This window comes from Sinohyriopsis cumingii, chromosome 6, assembly GCF_028554795.1.
Source record: "Sinohyriopsis cumingii isolate HCF-2022 chromosome 6, ASM2855479v2, whole genome shotgun sequence".
NCBI classification, from domain to species: domain Eukaryota; kingdom Metazoa; phylum Mollusca; class Bivalvia; order Unionida; family Unionidae; genus Sinohyriopsis; species Sinohyriopsis cumingii.
Window position 1 is genome coordinate 112,280,337 of NC_142966.1, and position 26,117 is coordinate 112,306,453.

The 26,117-nt window shown below is 34.5% G+C and overlaps 2 protein-coding genes across 5 annotated transcripts in view; one reads left to right on the top strand and one right to left on the bottom strand.

The window, feature by feature from the left end:
- The window catches only part of LOC149797731 (uncharacterized), a 119,406-nt gene extending 114,233 nt beyond the window's left edge, over positions 1–5,173 (bottom strand). For all 4 annotated transcript variants that reach the window (XM_089962675.1, XM_089962673.1, XM_089962674.1 and 1 more), the window contains exons 1-3: positions 5,132–5,173; positions 5,000–5,036; positions 1,652–1,734 (exon numbers count right to left, since the gene is read on the bottom strand). In XM_089962675.1, coding sequence (XP_089818801.1) covers positions 1,652–1,734; positions 5,000–5,036; positions 5,132–5,166 — 155 coding nt within the window. In that variant the 5' untranslated portion in view covers positions 5,167–5,173. The remainder of the gene's footprint in view (positions 1–1,651; positions 1,735–4,999; positions 5,037–5,131) is intronic.
- A 4,411-nt stretch (positions 5,174–9,584) lies between these two features.
- LOC149797733 (uncharacterized) overlaps positions 9,585–26,117 on the top strand; it is a 40,006-nt gene continuing 23,473 nt past the window's right edge. The window contains exons 1-2 of the mRNA XM_089960797.1: positions 9,585–9,847; positions 10,557–10,743. Of these exons, the coding sequence (XP_089816923.1) occupies positions 9,787–9,847; positions 10,557–10,743 (248 nt within the window). The 5' untranslated portion in view covers positions 9,585–9,786. The remainder of the gene's footprint in view (positions 9,848–10,556; positions 10,744–26,117) is intronic.

Sequence of the window (26,117 nt, forward strand, 5' to 3'; positions counted from 1 at the left end):
CCCATAACAAACAGTACAGACCCAGATCTGAAGGTGCATTATACAACAATGGGAGCTGTGCAGTTTGTAAATGAACTAAATTTAGATGCCCAGAAAGCTCTGAAAATCAATACAGTTAGTAGATACACTGGCGTGATCAGAAAAAAATTCCACTTTTTTCACCACACTGCAGTTGTTGCAGGAATACTCAAGAGACAAAACTGACCTCCTAAACATAACAAAATACAAATTTATTCTCAATGTTTGTACTCAATGGAATTTGGCAGATGACATGATTGAAAGGTTTCTGGAACTACAAATGGATGTACATGCTGTGGTGCAAACAAAGATGTAAGAACTCCATCAGAAATTTAAAGTTATTTAAATTTAGCGTTTATGCATTGCTGCAGAGAGTCACATTCAGCCTCTGATGTCGGAAGCATCGCCAGTTACCACTGGAAGATTGGATGGAATTCCCCCATTCATTAACAACTGACAAAAGAACTGCAACAATATTTACAAATGTGTAATTCTTAGAATCAGTGCTTGTATTGCAACATTTGAAGTTTCCAATAAAGAGAAATAAAACGTGCAGTTATTGTTACAAATGTCCAAGAGTCAGTTTTTAATGCAACTTTCAATTTGAGGGGCAAACAGGATTTTGGATCCTCTTCGAATTTTAATTCCATATCAGGAAAGCTGTCCTGGAGAAGATATGTCTAGATGGTACAATATATTGTAGGTCAAGCAAAAAGTTTAAGAACTGTTTAGGACACAACACTATGAGGAAGCAAATCATTAAAGACGAAACTGGGCATGGCATGCCTTGTAGTTGTGGCCCTTGGAAATGAAGATTTGTATTTATTCTGTGCATCTTGCATACTTACAATCATACCTGAAACATTGGCAAGTGTTTACTGGAACCTTCCACCACTGTACTGGGGGCTGAGTCACTTTTTTGTAACTTACTAATAGCTGGATGATTGGGATTGATAGATGGTGAAGCTAAAAATGTGTTGCCAGGTTTGTAGTTCCACCTGCATGTTTAATTTTATTTTTACACACAATAAAGACCTCAACAGTCTTGTTAACTGTATCAATACTTAACTCTCTTGTGAAAAACTATTCCCAATGGAACTCTTTGCTATCAAGCTCTTCATGGGTTCATACTTTGTGGCTGCCACATTGGTAATGACGCTTAGCACAATATAAGATGGTGGTGTATCCAGAATCATGCTCCAGTGAAGGCAAGGAAAACAAATCATGTATACTGGTACTACTAGGCTTGTATTGCAATATATCGTCTACTGCCCTTAATTGTAGATCGACAAAAGTTAGTAAAAGAAAGGGTTTAAAATGCAAAAATGTCATGCTTGTATATTTAAATTTTTTCAACAAAAAAAAAAAAAAAAGAAATTTTCGTAGTTATAAAAAGTAAAAGTACATATTTTTGCAAGCTTCTGAAACAAAACACATGCTGAAACAAAATCTAAATTGGATTTAAGACACCTGCTTGCTTGCTCCAAATTAATGCACATATATGATTTTCTATTTCATAAAATTCTCTTTAATTATTCTATTTCTTGGGAACGTTTTAGTAACGTAAGAATTTTAACTACTGTATGTGTGCAGGACATGTACTACAACTAATGATATTCTTCAATAAACTTACTAATTTTCCGATCCAAAAAAGAAAATGAAGTGATGATTTTTCTTCTTCATTGGGGTCTTCAACTCATCCTTTGGCTCAATCACCTGAACAGAAAGGAAAAGAAAGCAACTGTTTAGTGACTTGTGTCTCAGCATGGGGATAAAACAAAACCACAGCTGAGTATTCCATATTCACTTCGCAAAATGTTCAAATGATTTTCCACTTTAATAATTAAATGAATACTTGTTTTTTCTTTCAGCAATGTAATTTTGTTTCTGAGACTTATCAATGCACAGCCCCCACCCCCAAGTCTTCTAGTGGTCTAAAGAGCAAACCTTTATTGATCACTTACATGTCACCTGTCTGCGTGTGCTCAAAGTCTTGGATATGTGAGAAAGTTGCCAGTAGCTTCTTATGGGTTGGTGGTTCTTACCTGGATTTTCCTCTCGTTCTTCCTCGCCAGTTATACTGGCCGCCATATATAACGTGCCTTGCACTGAGAAATGGTGTTAAACATGTTCAATGCACAGGAATGTTTAGTTGTAATTTCATTTAAGATCTGATTAAACAACAACAAAAAAATAATGACAATTAATTACAACTGATTTTATCACGAGCCATTCTATTTAAAAGATTGTGTTGTGATAAAACAAATGTTTTCCGATGGCTCTGAAGTTAAATAAATTTGTCCAATACTGTACTCTGTATGAAAACATTGGGGAACATTTTTATAAAAAAATATAAATTACTCAATATTTAACAGCCTTTAATTATTTTTTTTAAATTCACTGTTCACTTACAAAGGCAGTTGACAATTTTTTCTACAACTGTTCCATTAAGTCATAGATCGACTTGTTGTTGTTGTTGTAGGGTTTTTGTTGTTGTTGTAGGGTTTAACGCCATTTTTCAGCACATGATAGGCTATGCATGGCGGGTAGTATTAATGGTGAAGTCAGAACCCTGGAAAGAACCACCGACCCACAAGAAGCTACTGCAAGCTTTCTCACACACCCATATCTTTTAAATAGTTCAGTTTTTCTTACCAAATTTTGATACTGTAAATGCTGTTTTAATTTAAGAGTGAGGCTTTCTTAATGTTTTCACAATTTATGCATGAGTGAGATCATCAGATACCTGAAAAATTACAAAGTAAAATCAAGGCATTTATCTCTCATAGACCAATTATTGGTAATAAACTTCAGTACTGTTCATAGTGGCAACTCTTAGTGCCCTGCTATTCTTTAGTTAAATAGTTCAGATACTGGATAATGCTTATTCAGCATCTGTATTTTGTTATTTAAAAAACAATAAAGCCTTGTGGTAAAGTAGTATTGTTTATTATGTTGTGTACATTTTTAGCCACAGTAAAGTGACTGACCATATAGAGTTGTATTTGGTTTAGCTGTATATTGCAATCATTGTATGAAAGTAAAATCTGGGAATTGTTATTATGAGTGTCTTATACTATTTACAGATGTACTTAAAGTTCCTGTTAAAAAGTAGTCTTGAAAACATTAAGAAAGCCTCACACTTAAAATTAAAACAGTATTTACAATATCAAAATTTGGTAAGAAAAACTGAACTATTTAAAGGATTAAGAACTTTTATCCAGTTTTTGCAATAGGGTGCTTTTATTTAGTCAAATCTAGACAGGATTATAAGTTTTACAGGACCCAGAGTAACCCAGTCAGAGCTACGATGTTCTATCCTCAACATCCAATACTGTATAATAAAACTATTGCAAAAAATATAATGACTAGTTAAAAACTACTAAGTAGCATTAAATTTTTCAGTAAGTTTGTCTAATCATAAAGCTATTAAACCTAAATCAGGTAAATTATACAATGGAATGATTAAGCTAACTACACCTTGCCCTGCATGACAGAAAACATGCAATTCTTATGGTAATTCATTTTCAAAACAACACTTGCTTTGCCATATTTCAATATTCAACAAAACGTTTTTAACACATACCATATTACTACAATATGATTATCATTCCAAATAAGTCAACAATGTCCGCACACAAAAAAATGAAGCTGAAAATGGAAGTATTTTTGGTTAAAATAATATGGCGAATGATTCACAAGAAAAAAACACAGTATAGAGGTAAACATTATTTAACATATTTCTACAATGATATGCAGAAATTGTTGCATTAAGAGGAATATTTTATTTATTTCTTCAAGTATTAGTCCTGCAATGTAAAACAGCACGTATTGTTTTAGTGCTGTCTTACTATCCAAATAACAGCCTTGTATAGCCTGTTCCAATGTAGGCTGACACTGGAAAGAGTAGTCAAAGTTTCAGAAATATCTCAACATACTTGGCTGCTTATATTGACACTCTTCCACTAATTTATGTGTAATTAATATACTTACTGTGCTGTCTTTATCCTGGTGGAATGAATATATGACACTAGCAAATGGATGCATTTTCATGTTTCATTGACATATTTGAATTTGTTGCAATATGATGGTATTCGAGGTATGCCAAAGTATGTTTAAATAGGTTCATGTGGTGGATATGTTTCTTGAATGAAATGAAATGTTGCTAACAGTTCAAATAGGCATAATATATTTTTATTCGTTTCGTTAAAGAATAATATTTCAACTAAACCCGATTTCCAACTAAAATGTAGGCCAACGAAATTTGAAAACAGGTCAATTTCTTTTGTGGGATTTTGAATTTATTTGCAAAAAGACATCAGGGTAAGTAAAGTCTGGCAAAAACATTATATCTTTACTTTGTAGAAAAGCGTCGTTATTGGTTGCCAGTTGTGTGACATATTCCTGAAAATTCAATGTTAATCGAAAATTCACTGTTAGTCGACATCAAAACACGCTAAATAGCGCCATTAGTTAGGCAGTAAGACCCAACATCTCCCCAGAACAAAATATCGGGTGATGTGTCTTACATTTTAGGACTATTGAAGTATGTGAAGCATTTTACAACTTTTTTTACAAAGGGCTGGAAAAAAATGTCAGGTGTTATATCAGCTGCTCTGCTGATATACGTGGCTCATGATAGTACTTCGTCCACAAAGTATGGGTACTAATATTAGTACTATAACCTCACTAGCTGACAAACAATTACTCGCTCCAATAGTACAGCAGAGCAGGTGCTTGCTTGTCACACAGTCATTAACTATTTCTCCTTATGGCATTATTTAAGTAACTTTACACAAAACATACATATCGCAAATAACAGCAAAGGTATCGATGTCAAATCATTTAACTAACTACAACCCATGGATTGATCTGTTTAAATTTTAGAAAGCTACTTCCATTGTGTTTTCCATCATTAGAAGGCGCAATGACAGAGTGGTCGTTCTTGATACAGCAATGAACAACTGATCAATTATTTTACCTTTCCCGGCCAAGCAGGAAATCCTTTCATCTTGGCCCTGCAACAGAAAGTAAAGTATATCTCAATTTTTAGCAATCGATCGAAAAATTACAAAATCATTTATTAGTTGCAATGTAAATTAAAAACACATACCACACAAGATCACCTATTTCAAACTTGCTCGCCATTTTGTGATTCACATGTAACGCTGTGCATTGTGGGACATATGTCAGGCGTGGGTTTTTGAAACGGCCGCTTGATTACGACGGCAACGGTGTAAGGGAGATAACTCGAAATATGTTCTTTCCAGATCACTGGCCCTTACCTCAGAACGTGACGCAGCAGTGCAACAACTATTAATGTAGACTTGGAAATATGCTCGAAACTGACAAGTACAGTTTTTTTTATTGGTCATAATAATTTCGAGTACGATACGGAGTTGAGTAAAGTTTTAAGGCGATGGAATGGGTCTACAAGCCCTTAATCATCTTCCAATTAAGTGCTTGGCCCATATGCAGGCATATTCGCACTGTGGTGAACTATGTACATGAATGAAGGAAGGTTTTTTGTACAGGCTAAAAACCGGTTAAAATAACACTCGGAGCACATGCTAAGATATGGGGCCTACAGCGCTGATGTAGGCGTTAAAGGTTTCAATGGAAGGCTCTAAAATGGTTGTTGCTAGCAAGCAGTTTCAAAGACGGACGCGTGTTGGTAAGATGGAACTCATATATGCGTCCACCGAACAGTATGGTACCATATATGTGTTGGGCACAGCCTCTGGTTGATGCTAGTGCGGGGATCAAGTCCCCTGTCGTTGGTATTTCAACCAGTTTGGTTAATGACCAGGTACATCATGGTGACCTTGTTGTGTTGACATCAGCTTCTCAAGTTTTCGCTACTGGTTCGTCGATAGTCACCGTGCCAAAAGCCTGATGCCCGCTTCTGACTCTTTCTAGTTTGGCTGCATTGGTATCAGAGTGTGAGTCCCTTACTGTAGAAGCGTATTCGAACTGTGGGAGTACGAACGTCTTGTAGCAGCAAGACTCGATGTGTTTTTGGCAGGACGACAGTTTTCTTTGCAGAAAAGATGTCTGATTGGCTTTCTTTGTTTCCGAGTCTTTGTGGGAGTTCCAAGATGACACCAAGGTACTCGACTTTGTTGGTCTCTTTCTAGATTTGCTCGTGGATAAAATAGGATGTGTTAATGATCTTTCGCTTGTTTGCTATACGTATGTGTTCGCACTTGGACGCGTTGCCATTTTCTCTCCCACTCCTGTAACTTGTTGCGATCTTCTTGTAGTAATACTGCATCTTGTTGGGAATTAATTACTCTATTTAGCAGACAATCGTCAGCGAAGAGTCCAACTTTAGAACAGATACTTAATGGCACATGGTTGATATATACTAGGAATAGAAGAGACCCTAGCACTGTTCCTTGTGGGACACCTGATGTCACTGCATAGGGGTGATGTTACAAACCCGTCAAGGGGGCCCCGAGTGGTCTAAAGCGCTCTCCGTTACGGATCACTGCCATCTCGCCTCTGTCTGCGTGGGTTCGAGTCCAAGGCTCGGCTAACGTGAGTACGTGGGAAAGCCTGCCGGTAGATTCTCATGGGTCGGTGGTTCTTCCCGGGGTTTTCCAGGGTTCTTCCTCCACCAGTTATACTGGCCGCCATGTATAGCCTATCTTGTGCTGAAAAATGGCGTTAAACCCTAGAACAACAACATCAAACTCGTCAAGCACGACTTGTTGGTTAATATCTGCTAGAAAGACCTGATCTATGCTAGCGTCTGGTCTTTAATGCCGTAGCTTTGCAGGTTGATTGCAAGATGCTGATGCGGCACTTTATGGAACGCTTTGCTGAAGTCCAGCAAGATAGCATATATCTGCTGTTTATTGTTCAATCTGACTACAAGATCGTGAACAGTAATAATAACGTGATAACGTTTTGCATGGAATTATGAGTATTTATGCAAAGCAGATACCCAGATCTTCAGTATCTGGCATCCTTACAATTTTTCGCGCGTTTCCAGGTGAATAAAAGAACGACAAAATCTGCAGATTACATTTAATCATCAATCGGCCAAATACGCACTCCACATATATATTTTTTTTAAAAACGTTCATTTGAATTTTTTCAAAACGTATTTTTAAACATATTTTTCAAAATTTAACTGCCCAACGAATATATGTATTGATGTGTGTGCTTTATGACACCAAGAATCCGTTATCATATACATAGTCTTTTAGGTCCTCCGCGGACAAAATTAAATAAGAAAAAGATTAACTGGGCATATAATGTAACTGTAACATAATGACATACAATACCGTGTAATGTCATAACAGATGTGTACACAATGAAAATTTCAGTATTAGAGTTCGTGAGACATAAATCTATTTTCTCCCCCTTCAACCAGTTTAATTTCTGTCTATTTTCAGGCATTAACCTCAATTCGACAAGAAAAGTTAAGATAAAATACAGTTTAAATAGAGTTAGCATATTTTTGTTCGGATCATTTTAACTTAATACCAGAAATGTTTTATACCCTTTGATTGGAATGAGAGGAAGATAGACGGTGAAATATTATTCTTACGGTCAACGCTTATACACAAAATTAATTGGCTATTTATATATTAAGCACTCGTCTAATTATGAATGTTCGCGTCTACCAATGAAGTCAGAGATATCCATAATTTTTAACAAATGCACATAGCAGATACAATAGACAGGTAAATAATTAAATTGAACAAATTAGTCAACGCAAATTTTATCTAAATAGATGTATGTGCAAATATAAGGAATGAAAAAGAAACGAAAAGCTGTAAACCTAACTTTCGTTCTAATGGTTGAAAACAAAAACACAAAAAGTTATGATTAATAACAGCTTTTGAAAATATATAACAAATGTACTGGGTAAAATATATACTCCAAAACGTAAATGTATTTTGTACATATTTTTATTACAAATTTAAAGTATTTTTTATCGTTCTCTCATAAAAATGTACTAAACGATTACAAGAGAAAATACGTTGGATTGTCTTACAACTAACATAGCGAGATACTACAAATTAATTTTCATTTCTATTGTATGATGGAAGAAATTATGTTTTCAAGAGTCATTCTAACCAACAGCACGTATATTATATCCTTCAAACTATATGTCAAATACTCGTTCTCAGATATTTGATACAAATACGAGTAATGAAAGACACGGATACCATATCAGCTCGCTTGTCCGTTACTTGTTTCGACAGCAATACGATCTCGAGGTCCGAGTTTGTATGGCAGTCTAATTTGTACATGTAGACATGTTCAGATTTTTAATGGTAGTATAATTTGTACATGCATGCATATGCAGAGTTTGTATGGCAGTCTAATTTGTACATGTAGACATGTGCAGAGTTTGTATGGAAGTATAATATGTACATGCAGGCATATGCAGAGTTTGTATGTCAGTCTAATTTGTACATGCAGGCATATGCAGAGTTTGTATGGTAGTATAATGTGTACATGCTGGCATATGCAGAATCTGTATGGCAGTCTAATTTGTACATGTAGACATGTGCAGAGTTTGTATGGAAGTATAATATGTACATACAGGTATATGCAGAGTTGTATGGCAGTCTAATTTGTACATGTAGGCATATGTAGAGTATGTATGGCAGTCTAATTTGTACATGCAGGCATATGCAGAGTTTATATGGCAGTCTAATTTGTACATGTAAGCACATATAGAGTCTGTATTTCAGTCTAATTTATACATGTTGGCATATACAGAGCTTGCAGCAATATGACGTAAATCGGTATATTTAATTGACAAGATTTCGTATGCAGATAAATATTTTGTTTTCCTGCTTTACACACAAGTGAAGTAACAGCGACAAGAACAAATTAATTATACTTAGGGATTGTGGCTATTTTAAATGACTACTGAATGTTTGTTTTTTTTTAAATTAAAAATTAAACAATTAAAATTTCATAAAAAGTTAGTTTGAATTGCTTGGAAAAGATTACAAGCATTTACTGGAGAAAGTAGCCTTTTGTTTTTTTTTTTCCTCTCTCTCTCTCTCTTCATGTGTGTGTGTGTGTGTGTGTGTGTGTGTTGGAGTACACTAGCAATATATTTATCTGGTCGGGTTAAGCCTGCTTTAAGTTATTTTGCCTAAAAGATGCGGATTATCTCTAAATGTAGATACTTATCACAGATTTCTTCAGATAGCTTGCAGGGAATAGTACAACACCCTCTTATGTAAACATGCACGGTAATTTAAACTTTATTGTTTAGCTAGTAGATGATATATTGTTTCCACTCGATTAGGTAAAAACAAAATGACTACATTTTAGTTACCAACGACCGTAGTCCCACAACCAACAGCTCAGCAGGGACAAAGAAAACATTTAGTTTTCCATCCTTTTTTGTGCAAAATATATTTCCGCATCTGAGAAAAATATTTGAAAGAGTACACATGAATAGAAATAAAAAGAAAGAAATTATAAAGTGAAACCTGGGACCATTCTTCATTATACTCATGGTAAATCCCTCTTCCTGCCAGATATCGATCAGTCGATCTAGAGAGCAATTTAAAACCAATAGTGACGGATACATTTCTTTCAATCTTACTCTAAGACAACAACAAAAAAAAAAAAGGATATCACATATCAACGGTCATGCTAACGTACTACAGTCTATTCAACAAGCTGAAATGGAAAGAACACAGATGATTGGTTACATTCTTTTGGAAGACATGACTTTCTTTTCATAAGTATTGTCAGATCTATACTGAAGGCCTCATTTTCTACAGTATGGGTGAGAATGACAACATGCTGTTCTCAGTTATATGCATTATTATTTTGAAGCTTTCAGGTAAGGACTATGCAAATATAATACAAACATGATTGTCTATCTGCCTATGTATGTATGTATGTACGTATGTATGTATGTATGTATGTATGTATGTATGTATGTATGTATGTATGTATGTATGTCTGTGTGTGCGTGCGTACGTGCGTGTATGTATGTATGAGTGTGCGTGTGTGTATGTATGTATGTATGTCTGTGTGCGTGCGTGCGTATATGTATGTATGAGTGTGCGTGTGTGTATGTATGTATGTATATGTATGTATGTATGTATGTATGTATGTGTGTGTGTGTGTGCGTTCGAAAGAATATATGCATTGTGCAATTTACTTTCTGGCAGTTCCAATTACTTATCGCGCGTTTCATTTTATTCTTTACAAGAAAGTGTAACACATATCGTAATACTAACCCCGTCTCTCATTCTGTGTGTCCATTACTCTAATTCCTTTGAAACGGCCGGGTTTAAATTCAATAAACTAAGTCATTCACTTGTAACCATTTGCGATATCATTTTTAGTTCGGGTGTGGTGGTGTTGTAAGAGTCACAGCAGAATGACAAATATTACTTGAAACATATTTAAGTTATAGATCATAGTCGAGAAGGAGAATGTGACCGTAGGGGGATATATATATATATATATATATATATATATATATATATATATATATATATATATATATATATATATAATTACACTGTTTATTTACATCTTAGATGCAGCATGCACATGGCCTACCGATTTTCAAAGCACAGGCACGGCCTGGAGGGACAGCGACAAAGGCATTTTAAATTTTACAAGCAACAATCTCATGTCAGGGTGGTCTGTAACAGTTAAAGGGTATACGGTATCTAGCTGGGAATGCTTCATGTCCAATACAAGTGCCAACATTGTCATAGCAAGGTTTGCCTCCTCCCTCACTCTCTCTCTCTCTCTCTCCAAACGTTCATTCAACGTTTGCGCACACAACGTATATAAATAAGTCAAACGTAGCTTCATGACACATACCAAACTTATATTTTAAACATAATTTCCCAACAATTATGAACAACTTTTTAAACTTATTGTTCCCAGTTTGTGTCTCACTTGTAGGCCTGGAGTTAAAGTTGTCACGTGGTCTTCAGATAATTGTGCTAATTGGAAAGCCATTTTTTGTTCATCTGGACTTTCTAAAGACTGGTTCATGTTGTTTCCAAATTCCACAAGTATTAACCTCAATGTCTTGATCTTTACTCTCGTTTTGACCATGCTAGTCATGCCTGGCGTAATCGCGTAATTTTAATTTCAGCTTCTTCCATCATTATCATCATCATCATCATGTACACATACGCTATCCCTTTTAGGAACATCTTGCGTCCATTGTATATCAGAGTGGAACATGCATTACGATTTTGTGAAAGCATATTGAATGATGATGATGATGATGATGATGATGTAATTCATTTAGGTAAAATCAACATAAAGCACAAACAGTAATATATATAAAAAGTCTAAATAAATTACGTGACACGCACAGAACGCAACTATAATACAGACATGCAATACAAGTAGATTAAATCAGTACGCTATATCTGTACTACAACACATACACCAGTAAAACAACAACACAACACCACATACGTGCATATATAAAAACTATAATACACACTATGTCACCAATATTTGTTTAATTACAATTATAAATCTGAATCAAGTATGATTCCACGTGTTGCTCTTCGGCTATTTTAGTTTGTCTCAATCATTTCATTCACAAATTTCTAAGGTTATCGCAAAATAAACTGAGATGATCATTTGCGCTGTTTCTTTCTACCACAATGTTTTCGTACAGTCGTGATGCCTTGTGTTTCTCTTCGGGTTTATTTTTTCTTAGCAAGGTATCCGTTTGATCGAATTACACCATTTTGAAGCAGGATAAATCAGAATTCAAGCGTGTCGTCCTGAAATGGAATACGACAATATCACGTGGATTCTATGTATTTTAATACTACTTATATTGAACTTTAAAAAAAAATATTTATTGTTACAAAAAAACAAGATTTAATGATTACAACATTTTGCATATATATTTTGAAAATGATTGATACACTAGCAGCAGAAAGGGCGAACAGACCTTTTTTGCTAGAACGTCATATTTGAAAAAATAAGGCTTCCTACGAAAAAAAATGTTAATAAAAAATAGTGCCAAAACTTCGAACCAGAGCCTCTAACTGACCGATAGTTTCTCTAATTGGGTTGGGTTTTTTGTTGTTGTCGTTTGTGTTTACCTGTCGGGACACTTATTTGTGGTCGCACCCTCTCTGCTGCTGTAATTAAATCATTAATATATCAATAACGAATCTTACACCTGTAGATTAGCACGAGAAAGATTAGAAGCAATTAAAAAATATCTTCCTGCTCGTGACGCTCTTAAACAAAACTGCAAGAACTTAAAGAAGCACAAGTTGAATATGCACAAGAAAAAGAACGATCTTTTAAACCTGTTACAAAGGCTACTGACAGAGTTGCGGATGTTACTGAGAGTCTTCTTCTGGCATTAAAACAAAGTGCTGAGCAAACTGAAAAGATAGAAAGAAGAACTAAACCGACAAAAAGATTTTAAGAGATCTTGCAGCTGAAAAAGCTGCTGCTCAACCACAACCTGCCCTTCAGCCACAACCAGAACATGAAGATGAAGAAATACTTGAAGGTACTTTTGGTGAAGAATCAGAATCTAAACCCCAAAAAATGATAATAAAAATATGAAACCAATAGAGATGAAAAATTTAATCCAGGAATTATTAATAAAATAAAAAAATTAATGACATTGAATTAGCGTATTTTGGACTTTTTTCTTATAATCACAGAAAAAAAAATACTTCAATTTCGGATATGAATATATAGATTACAAAAAATGGGAAAAATGGGTATATGGAGCATATAAAGGTACTAGCCAGGCTAGAGATAACGATTCTGAATTTATAAATATCTAACTAATACAGATAAACTTGACAAAACTATACTAGGATTTTCAGCGCAGAAACAAGCTCCGATGACATCAGAGGTTTTAAGAAAATTTGATGATCAACCAGGTCCTCTTAGGAAAATGTTTAAATCTAAAATTATTGAAGAACTTAAAACCCCACTAAATTATTTGATATAGATGCATATGGATATGATGAAAAAGAAAAATATATAATTCCTCAATTTCTTCAAAAGCGACTTCCAGGAAAATGGTCTACTGCGGTATATGGAGCTGCAGGTGATTTAGATAAAATGAATTGGAATGGCCCAGGTCTAATACAATTTAAAAAGAAAACAGTACAAGACTATAAAGAAAAGAGAGAAGAACAAAAACAACAACAAAGGGAAGAGGACAAAGAAGACGAAGATGTTCTTACTGAACTGTTGGGAAAACCAGTACGAAATACCGGAAGTGGATTAGGAATCTGTCCTGACAGTGTTCTTGCCGATGTTGATCGTTTAGAAGTTCTGATAGGAAGAAAACATTCAGGAAATAATTCTCCAGAAATTATTAATAAATATCTGATATTTTCCGCAGATTTTTTTTACAGGTGGTGTTATGGACCGTAATGTTTATCAGTCTCTCATTAATGAAATTGTCGACGATTATTACAGCGACTGAAAACAATTATTTAATCAACATGTAATTTAAAATGAGTATACACAATGCTCAACGTGGACCTGTAATAGTTAGGGTAGTAAGCTCACGATTACCAACGTACAAAGCGATTTACGGAGATGGACTTGGTGATGTTGTTCAAGGTTTTTTTTTTTTTTTTTTTTTTAAGAGAATAGTTCCAATACGGACACGGTGGATTGTCGAATACTAAATACGATTATAGGGATGTTATTTCGGTTGATGTTGTTGCATGTTATCCCGGAAGTTTTCTTGGAATGGGAGAGTGTTCCAAGTATTTTGAGCGATTTGGACATCCAACACACGATATGACCAGAGTATCGGTAAATGGACCATTACCAGATTTTAACCTGACTGGATTTGCTTGTATCGAGTCATTTAAGTTTGCCGAAAATCTTCATCCGATTTGTTATGACTGGTTTGGCAAACACTTCTCAGAAGAAAAAAAAAATGTGGGCATAAACAGTATTATTACGAAATTTGCTCGATGTAAAAATACTGATATCGTTGATTATAAGTTAAGCAATTATATCATATCGTCCGCAGAAAAAAATTTGGTTACCACAACAAAAGAAATATTCTGATGATGAAAATCCTAATATAATTGATTTTGAGAATAAAATAACAAAAGATCTTGGCAGAAAAATAATCGGTAAATTTACCCAAGGAGGATCATGTGATCATAAACGACATTGTACAAGATGAATTAGAGATGATGCTGGATTAGATTTTATAATTAATGATACAAAAGAAAATATACTTAATTTTTCGTAATCCGCCGACGTTGAAATTCAGGATATTTATTACCCAAAAAAGCAAATATAAAAATTGTCATCTGCACCATCTGTATATGATTTTGTGGCTAGACATAAAACAGTTTATCTCATTGGGCCTGGAGGTTGTGGTAATACAACTCCTGTGATTAAATTATTTTGGAATTTTGATACAGTTGTATTAACACCGACACGCAGACTCGCAAGAGAAATGAAAGAAAGAAATATTAAATCATGCACTTATCACAACTCCTTTCGGTGGAAGGAAGATAAATGGACTCCTGACCGTATGGGAGAGAAATATATTCCAAGGAATTTTGTTTAAGATGAAATATGCAGTTTCATTAAAATCGTTAAAAATATTTCTTGAGTGGTTACTAACAAAAAATACTGCTGTAATAATGTGCGGCAATCATGGTCAACCACCGCCTTTTGTATGATTGTCTACACATAAATGGCTGAGGAATTTTGTAGATTATTATGAAGAAATAACTGATGATCATAGAGCGCTTGATCCAGAATCAAGAGAGCTTAAGAAATGAATCAGATTATAACCGAATAAAATTCAATGTGAAATAATGAGTGAAGTAATTTCAGAAACTCCTATTAACAATTTTGGAATTTATGGAGACCAAATGATTTGATAGTGGCAAGTAGAACGATAGTTTGTTATACACTTCAACAACAATTATTTTTGTTACATAAAGAAAAATTTCAAATCTACCCGTACCATTATGTTGTCGACCAGCAGATACGCGACGACAAAATATCGACGTTGATATACCAAGATCATCAGAAAAACAAAATCTTGTATTAAATGATATTGTTTTAGTTCCTGCCAGTGTTGTTGACAGCGCGTTAACTATAACAAAACTCCATGGACTCTAGAATACGCAATGACAATTCATTCATCACAAGGATTAACCATCTCTGGTAGAAATGTTTGGATCGTCGATTATCGTATCGAATGTTCACATTTAGTTTATCTTGCAGTGTCTCGAGTCAGAAGAATATCTCAGTTGCGGAGGGTTATCATAGACTTCATAGAAAAAAAGATAATCCAATTCAGGAAACTAACGATGATGTAGTTTTAAAAAAATAGTTAGTGATAAACAATGTGGAAAAAAATAATAAACACGACTTTGACCTCGATGCTGAATTTATCATGACATTGAACCAACGACAGAATAATCATTGTGCGAGCTGTAACACAGTAATGTTGTGGCAGTATTCAAATAATAATCCAAGACAATTTACCGTACACAGAATTAATAGTAGTCTTGGTCATACAGGAGAAAATGTAATGCTGACCTGACTTGAATGTAATCGACGTCGATGTGCTAGTTTGCAAACGTGACTGCGGTGGTAATTGTGTGTCTTCAAGAATTACTTGTAATTGTTCACGTACAAATCCGCGTTGAGGAGCACTTGAATCTAATTTGTACCACGCTATAAATTTTCTGTGTCGTAATACTCCCAATAGGACCAGTCTCCCTGGTTTTTCCACCAGGTTCATATAAATATCTTACAGTCACATTACCTAATACTGGTTGTGTTGAAAATTCATGTCGTTGTATTGGTATGTGTTTTTTTTTTGTAATCTCATAAATGGGTTTCATGGCAGTTATTCGAGTAATTTAATTATTTGATACATATATCACACTTGGCAATCTTGCATCTCATTCGCGAGATCTCATATCTTTCTGAATTATTTCCTTCGCATACTGATATCCAAATAACCGCTCAGCAAGTGTTCGATTAAATCGTTCAACGATCGCCTGATCGCGAGGAATTGCGGTATGTCCTCGTCTGATTTTAACGTTATGTTTTGATTCATCAGAGATGATACTGCACCAAATTTTTTTTGCCAGGATCAACCTGTAGTAACTGTGGCCATCGCAAGGGTCCACGTTGATAAATTCGTTCAAAAGCAGATACAACTTCAGTTGCTGTTTTAGTTGATAACGGCTCTGCTTCCTGATATCTACTTGCAACTTCAACGACAGGTAACGCGTATTTGTAAGTACGTGATTGAAGTCTTCCAATTTTAATAGTATCATGTGTTAAAAACAAAATATGTTCTTGATGAACTTCATTACGAGTGCTGATATCAAAATGTGCATGCATAATTTTTTTTAGGTGGTGGTAGATAAAATTTGCCATATTGCCTGTCGTGCTAACCAATTTTCAGCAACAGAACGTGTAACATTTGCTGCATCGACAAGTTTACCAATCGCTGCTCTACCCCTCCAATATCCTCTTGGACTATAATAAATCGATTCCTTTATTTTAATAATCGGATGATTAATTGCCAGCCCTAGCTCTAGTTTACCTTTCATCGTAGATCTTATCGACCAATTAGCTAATGATTCTCTAAAAGATTTATTTTTATGGAATTTAACGAGTGACTCAACTTCACATCTGCAATATGTCGTTGTTGCAGATCTGGATTTTTATAAGCTACATGATGCAAGTGACATGCTTGATAAATAGCATTTACTGGATACTCTCCAGGTCTTAGTTGATCTCGCTTGTCAAGTCGGATATCAAGTCGGGTTCCAGGACCACAATAATTATATCCTGGAAGATGTTGTTCTCCTGGGTATTTAGCCCATGGAGTTCCTGATAATTTTCCTAATGAAGTAGCGATATCACCACCTGTTTTCATACGAGCCGAAATAAATTTATATTTATTTGTACCATATTTCACTCTCCTGTAAGTGCAAGCTTTTTTGTTTGTTTTGTTATTATTGTTGTTAATCTACTTGTGTGGAGTGGGGTGGATGCTCTACATCGAACACAGTATAACTCCATATTATTTAGTATATTTGTACATGATGAATGTCATTGATTTCTCAGCGACACGAAAGCAAGAGCCAGTCAAACATATTTCAGCATTACCGAATTTCATCAGAATGATAATAATGGGTCCAACTGGGTCTGGTAAAACGTAATTATTACGTAATTTGATAATGAGATGGCTCAGATGGGATAAGTTGTATTTAGTAACTCCGTCAGTTGATGATCAGAGATGTTATGATGTACCGAAATATTTTAATGAAAACGCAAAATTGTTGGACGAAGAGAGTAAAGATATTATTGATTTTATCACCAATATCGATGGAACCCCATTTGTAGATGACCTCGATGGATTTATTAATAATTTAGCAGTATACGATGATGTAATGTTGGACAAACAATCAAATCCAGCTAGAATACTTTCTCGAGGCAGACATAAAAATACTGATTTTATTTATGTTACTCATCGATATACACAAATACCTAAAGTGATCAGAGATAATTGTAATATTTTGTTGTATTTAATGGAGTCGATACACATACTCTGCGAAATATTCATCAGACTTGGTGTAGTGGGGATATGGACATGATTAAGTTCAAAAACTTCTTTTCAAAGACACAATCTACTCGACTCAGATTTATAACAATAAATTTACATGATCCTCGATCGCGATATCTTATAGATCTTGATACAATATTTGGTTGAGAGACTGATATAATAATGATTTAATTATAGCAGCAGAGAGGGTGCGACCACAAATAAGTGTCCCGACAGGTAAACACAAACGACAAAATAAACAACAACCCCCAATTAGAGAAACTATCTGTCAGTGAGAGGATCTGGTTCGACGTTATCGGCCCTATTTTTTAATTTTTTTTTTCATAGGAAGCCTTATTTTGTTTTTAAAAAAAATGACGTTCTACCAAGAAAGGTCTGTTCGCCCACTATGCTGCTCTACTTGTGGCATAGGTTGATTTTATGCATCTTCGTTCGTTGGATTGTTTCAAGTAGTATCCACGGTTATAGTGGATCCATGATATGACCCGGGTTGTGTAGGATCCACGCCTCATATCCCTTCATCTGCTCCAGCTACTGATACAGTATGAGAGCTAATTTGTTCAGTATCTATGTTTATCTCCACTGCAACAAATGTAAAAAAAAATCGAGACATTGCGATCTAAATGTTCGTCCGTCCGTTTCACCGTCCTTCAATCCATCTTTAATGAACATTTTGTTACAGTTATCAAGCTTCAATGTTTTTTTATATTTATTTTAATGTCCACATTCTTGTTTGCATCGGTGAGTCGTTATTTAAAATTGCGTACAATTAAGTTGGGGGCACGGGGGGTACGGAACACCACTAGCTCTTGTTGTTTAACAAAAAGAAAAGCTAAAAGTCCCAAGAGACTGTTGTTTACATGGGGTGGGAGATCCATGGTTCAAGTTTTGGAATTTGGTTGCATATTGTGTTTTTCATTTTTTTTTAAAATATGAAATATTCAACATGTCTAGAGATTCTGAGGTCACATGGTCGAAGCTGAAGGTCATGGTATTAGCAGATTTCAGTTTTGGAACTGACATGTTCCATGTTTCCGTGGATAGTACTAGTGTAAACTCACTCTACGTCGGGGAGCTGTATATAAAAGTACAAAATTCAGGGTTACAGGGCAGCTTATTACTCTGTACTGTTTTTGGAAAACTTCTGCAGAGTAAATATTTTGCATTTACGTTGATCATCATAAAAATAAAAAATAAAAAAAAACCGGTCAACTTGCTATACATGATTGGCGTTGATTACGAACATATATTCAGAGCATCGTCTGATGTTTGATGATTATAGTTCATATACTGATGATGACGTCCCTACAAGGTTAAGGTTTCAATTTCATTGCATGGTAGCCCATATGGACCAAAATTTACAAAATGTTGCTTATAATCATATTTCTCTTAGGTAAATAAGAATATAATAACAGTTAAACTTCCTTGAAATCAGTAATATTTTAATAATAATATTAATAATAGTTATTATATATTTGCATTTCTTTGCCCACATTGCATTTAAAATTCATAAAAATTTAAATAACAATTGCTTTTACTTTGTAATGTTATTATAATGTTATTATTCATGGATTTACACTTGAATTACATTTGTGTGTTCGATTTAATAATTGGATCTTTTCGTTTATTGTGGAAATATTATTCCATTACAAGCGTGGACATTACTTCTCGTAGGTAACTTGTGTTTTATGTTTATTATAATACACGCGTGCTACCATATGTAAGTTAGGCAATAACCGCGATCAATAACCGCGATAATATAGAGTTGTTCCCCCCGGTACGTGCATCGGTACCTGGTCATTCCGTACCCAAGTCGTTTCATACCCAAAGCAATAGTCGTTTCGTACCCAATGTGCTGCTCGTTTCGTACCCAATGATATAGCCGTTTCGTATCTAAAATAAAAATGTAACCACCAATATCATAAAAAGATATTTCATACGTATTTCAAACAGTTTGAAAGTTGTTTCATTACAAGTATTACCATGTGAGAGTGAATATCTCTGGATCGCCAGGATATTGTAATATAATAGCATATGTAATTTTCATTTCATCAGAATAAACTATTTCTATGTTGCTTTTTCCCTTTGTGATAGATAAAGGTAGATAGACAGAGGCATACAAAACTACAAAGGTAATTATACGAACGATCAATGCTAAAAATTAATCTACATGTTAGTGAAATAACGGCTATGTATAAATGGATAATAAAAATAATAATAATAATAATAATAATAATAATAATAATAATAATAAATGGATAATAATAATAATAATAATAATAATAAGAAGAAGAAGAAGAAGAAGAAGAAGAAGAAGATAATTAAGGGATACCATTATATGAATTCTACATGACATTGTATGCTTTATTGTTGAGTTTAATTATAGTGGCGTGCGCACAATTGTGCATGTGCCACTTTTTTCTGACTGCACCGCAGTCTGCTAGTTGTTCCTGGGGAAGGGGATGGTGCCACCTCCCCTCGGCTTTTATGGATTCAAGGAACCCTGATAGTTGGCCTCAATCTGTGGGTCCATAAAGGTCCCTACAGTTGAATGGTTGGCTGTCATTAGTGGGAAGGAGAGCTCTGGAACGGTCCTGCTTGCTTTACATCGCTAGTTTCTTGTTGCATTTGCCTGGTGTTTCTTGCGATTTTTTTTTTTTTTTTTTTTTGATTGTTTTTTTTTCTTCTTCAAAATGTTCTAAAAGGAGGGGGGGATGTTCTATGCTGTTTATAGAGGTTCTTAGTAGAAATCATGTATAAAGAGAGATTTTCAAGGTTATTACGGTATTACTAGTCGAGGTGTTTAGGGTGTGCTTCCTACGTTATGTTATTTATAAGTTTTTAGATATTACCTCTTTAAGTTATTTATTAATTAATGCTTTTAGAGATTGAATGTTATTTATACTTTATTTAGCAAGAGATCGGAGTCCTAGCCGATTACACGGTTCGTTAAGGACATCTTGGACCGGAATCCTAGCTGATTACTCGGTTCGTTAAGGACATCTAGGACATCCGATTTTGCGGTTTCCTTAGTTTTTTATAGGTGCTTCGTAAGTGAATTATTTATTAATACTTTTATAAAATTGAATGATATGTTATGGGTTTTTATGTGGTGGCTTCTAAATTTATTTAGCTAGTTACTGGGTCTTTTGGTTTTGTGGGGATAGTAATTATATTTTGTTCCTAAGTCCTGCTGAGTCTATGAATTGATTTATATTTTTATATGCTGATTGTTTATTTTGATTAAAGTCCATAAGTAACTCTGGGTATGTGTGTGGTGATCAATCTCTTTTTGGTTTTTGATAAATATTTTCCGAGCGGGTTGATATTTTGGGCATATATTGAATACGTGGTGTAGATCTTCGGTGGTGTGGCAGTTAAAGCAGTTAATGGTTGCTGACATTGTATGCTGTAGCGGGAAGCATAATTGAAATGTTAAGTTATAAAATGTTAAAATACATGGATATCTAGTAAGTTGAAACTTCAAGCTTAATTCAGTTTCATGCGTGTTTGATTATTTGTTTTTGTTTCACTTTGAAATAATTACAAGTGGTCTGTTATTCATCAGTCTTTCGATTCGGAGAAATCTTAATAAATTCCGTGTCAAGAATCATTTAACATTAATACTATGTTTACCTCACTTGTTTACTGGTGATTTACTTTATCTTCGGAAATTTAAATTTGGTTTACTCGGGCACTTATAATTTAGTATAATGATCAGAAGGCAAACTGAGAGTTATATACAATGAATTAAAATTTATCATTAAGCCAAAAATAAAATAAAAAAATAAATTGAAAAATTAATTCAAAAGTTCTCATGGATGCATACATTGGTACTAATTGTCCCTGCTCTTACTCTCCTTTGTCGGTTACAACTGACAAATGTTCCACTCCTAATTGTTTGTCGTCAGGTATTGTACAATTTACGTTTGATTTCTATCTCAGTTTATTTTAATGTTGCTCTGTCTATTTATATCAGTTAATGAAGCGTTAATTTCCTCCTCAGAATTACTGAAATGTTGCAGCAGCATATACGGCCCGACAACTGACTGACAAGGCAAATTAATTGCATTATTATACAATGGTATTTTTAAATCTGAAAACAGAAATGCATATAGTAATTATGTGTTCTTCATGTATGTAATAAAACTCTGGAATATACAGTTCATAATAATGTTATTAGTCTTCTGTTCTTTAGGAAACCTGTTTGAGCTAATCTTTCGTCTTACTGTGACGTCTCCTTCAATCATTCATTGGATTGTAATTTTTACTGTTCTATTCTGGAAAATATACATATGCCGCATAAAATAGGGTGGTGTATTATAAATGTTTCACTACTGGCAGAATCAAAGCATGCATACATATGATCTATTATTTAAATAAATCAGTTTTAAAACACAGAAGCAAATATATGTAAATTGCAGTGCCAAGTTAAACCATCTCTCTCTCTCTGCCCGATTATTTATGTGCATTATATGTGGGAGGATAACAAAATAAAACAGAGTATGTGAAACAATGAAAACAAATTTTCACTTGCCATGAAAAAATAGTAATATTTATACTTAGTTGAAAACAGAGAGAATTTCAATTATGCCACTAACTTATTAGTTTCTTGTGATCGGTGAAAGTGTCCAAAACTTTGCACAAGAATGCTAATGGGGCCGGCAGTCTTCCAAACAAATGACTTGAAGGTCCGTATAGTATACCACGTTTAACACCTTTAAAAGCAGGCGACAAAAATTTAAAGTAATACTAGTATTGGTCCTTGGAGAAGAGAAACTTAATCAAACAGCACCGTTTTATCTGCATTCAGCCCCATTATTAAAAGATTGCAGAATTTCTAGTTATAATTTTTTTTTTCAGTCATGTTAGTCATTACTAAAAAATACCAAGAAATATGACAATATTTGTTAATTTAAACGATAGAAGAAGAAAAAAAGGACTTATTCAGTTATCTAAACCTGGCCAACGTTTTCTTTTTTACTGGCAATGTGAATTTTTGTTAATTCTTTTAGTACATAGATGCTATTATACAGTGAAAACAATGCAATTACTGTAATTATTTGTATTTGGTAAAATTTTTGCCCGGATATGATTTGCTCATGCAATTTTTAAGTGTAGGAAAAAGATTAGGCCTAGAGAGGGAGCAGTAAATATGCCAGTACTGTATATTTAAACTTGTAAATTAATGGGTGCGAAACGACCAGCACCTCGGGTACGAAACAGCTAGCACCTTGGGTACGAAACGAACAGCACCTTGGGTACGGAATGATATAGGAAAGTCACTGAAACATTACAAATTATAAGTAAGCAGCAATAGCAAAACAGTTTTAATGTGTACCAATAAGAACATTAAGTACGATTTTGCCCTAAGTCTTACGAAAATTACCCCTTAAAATACTGACTTACGGAATACTAGCTACTCGTAAATTTACATCATCCTGAAACTTTAATTGCTCCGGAAAATGATGGCTACTTAGTAATGCATAGATCCGAAATGAGTAGATAAGCCCTAGCTACGATGTCGTAGCCTCAACTTGATTGTGTTGTGGTTCACGAGGTACGAGTAAGGGTACTAATATTAGTACTAGATAAGCCCCGCCACCTTGGAGAATGTTATTGCTAACTCCAAGCTTCCCATTAAAATGGCTGAATCATCACAGAAAACGGGCATCATGACAGACTCTATCTCGCGTATTCCCGATAACATTCACTTAAATACCTTCCTGATCAAGATAAACTTTCCAGTAAAGTATTGCAGAAAGGTTTGAACTACATTACACAAGGATATATACACGAGATCAAAGTTTTGGAGTTTGAAAATAAGATTCGCGTAGAAGCGAGATGCTGGCCATCTATGAAGAAGTATCAGCCTCCACACCGTCTGCACATCGAAATTACGGAGGAAAAGGGTGAAGATGCATACTGTTCATGTAAAGCGTGGTAAGATTTAATGTTTTGTATTTTTTTATGAAATACTTTTAATGTTTGAACAGTTTAATACCCTGAAGTAATGGCAGCTGTGTTATTTTTTTTACAATTTGATTGCACATACTTTAAAATGGCGAGTATTCACTTTATTTGGACCCTCGTACATCCATATTTCTTTAGAAAGTTATTATATGCACACTGTTCGAGAAGTACATTAGGCAAAAACAAATGTTAAATTACGTAAATGGATATATTTGGATGAGGTCAACCTAAAGGTGTTAGCATGCTGTAACCTCACAATGAAGGACGCACGGTACAAATGATATGGAAAAATGGGAACCGCCTAGAAATGGGGGAACATAAAAAATAGGGTATATATGGGTTTGGCTGACCAGGATTGGTTAATAGTGCAAGTTATGTTTTAGGAAAAAGAATCTTTTAAGAGCTTATCCTAGTTATAAGTGAAAAAAGTAGAGACTTTTATTGATGGAATTTCAGTCCTTTAACACTCTTGAGTTCGGAATACTCATTACTAAAATTAGCACCAGACTTTTTGGTGCGAAATTGAAATCACATGTTTCAAACATGTGCAGGTCCAGAAAATTCAGCGGATCATATCCTTTCCTCTACACAGAAGCTGACATCCAGGTGTCATATATACTGATAAATATAGGTTTGATCGTGAGCACTCAAAAATTAAAAGTTATTGAATTTGTAATATGGTGTTTGCATAGGTTTATTATGGGAACTGAATTAGTACTGTGAGTCCTATAGACAGCCACAGCAATACACAGTGACTCCACTTATGCAAGTGCAATTAACTTTACTATAAAAGCAAACACATGGTTCTATTTGTGGATAACAAGCAAAATTAATACCTTTTGTAAACCACAGAGTGACTTTCAGTGGGATATTAAATACATATTCAGATAAATCAACTGTTGCCATGAAGGGGGGGGGGGGGGAGAGGGAACAGTGTGGAGATTTGACTATGTTAGGTGGAGTGTTTTGCACTTGGTTTATATCTATGCAATACATATATAAAATATATACAATTTACCATTTATAGAGTAATTTTAGTAAGCAATATGATATTTCCTAATTGTGTTTTGAAACGTAATGCTTCAGATATGATCACTTAGGTCTCTTCTACCATGCTTAAAGGTGATGAGTTCTCGTGACTTTGCATCACACTAATTTCTCTCAGTGAATGTTTTGAAAGTTTGTATTTTGCATTTTAATGGACTTGTGTCTATGTACCTTACTTTAGTTTTAAATTATATGTCTTCTGTGAGGAATTTTAGATAATTTTTGTCATTTAAATCTCTTTTTTTTGTAATAATACATGTACATATGAATGGCCACCTTGATCTTTTACTCATTAATTACATAATATGAAAAGGCTGGTAATATATTTCAGCATTAATTTGAAGAGCTATAAATGGTATATTAAAAAAGATGATTATTAGACAGCTTTAATATTTTTTTCTTTCTGATTTTCTTAAATAAAGCTCAAATATTTAAATGTTGCCTGAAATGGACCATTGCTCTTTAGGTGAACATGAACTTGCAGTATAATTTAATATTCACTAATGTAATCTTTGACAAGCAGGACTATGCACGTTGCTTACTTATGTATTGAACTACTTACTACTCCTAGGGTTGTCAAAAAATTCAAGGGTGAATATAGGACACACAGTATGGAAAAATGGGAACCAGTCTAGAAATGGGTGAACATAAAATAGAGTATATATGGGTTTGGCTGACCAGGATTGGTTAATAATATAAGTTATGTTTTAGGAAAAAGAATCTTTTGAGAGCTTATCCTAGTTGTAAGTGAAACAAATTTAGAGACATTGTTCTATTGATGGAATTTCAGTCCTTTAACAGTCTTGAGTTTAGAACACTCATTACTAAATTAGCACCTGTCTCTTTTGTGTGGAATTGAAAGCATATGTTTCAAACACATGCAGGTCCAGAAAATGCCGTGGCTCATATCCTTTCCTCTACAAAGAAGCTGACATCCAGGTGTCATCTATGTACTGATAAATATAGGTTTGATCATGAGCACTCAAAAATTGTAAGTTATTGACTTTTTAATATCATGGTGTTTGCATAGGTTTACTATGGGAACTGAACTAGTACCCTGAGTCCTGAATGCTACATCTGATGAAAATAAAAATCGTAGTATCATGTTAGCTGTTGATTTCACCCGAGGTCCTTTTCTCTTGACCCAGTTTATGACCTGGCCACCTTTGTAAATGTCCACAGTGATCAATGATTTTAGTGTGGGTTCATCTATATATGACGTCATGTAATTTGGGTAGATTTTTTTGTACCCTGCCCCTGGCCCCGTCACAAAACCTCAGCCTCCTTGTATGATGTCACAAAGCTTTGACACCCCCAACCAGTAAAAATTTTCAAAATTAAAATTGGTTTGAAATCCCTTTGCATTAGAAAAACAATATGACAAATTATTTCTCTGGTAGATGATGCTGCTGTTGGTTTTGTGACATCACATTTTTAAATACCCCAACCCCCATCATCATACTTGTTCAATCCCCCTTGGTGTACGACG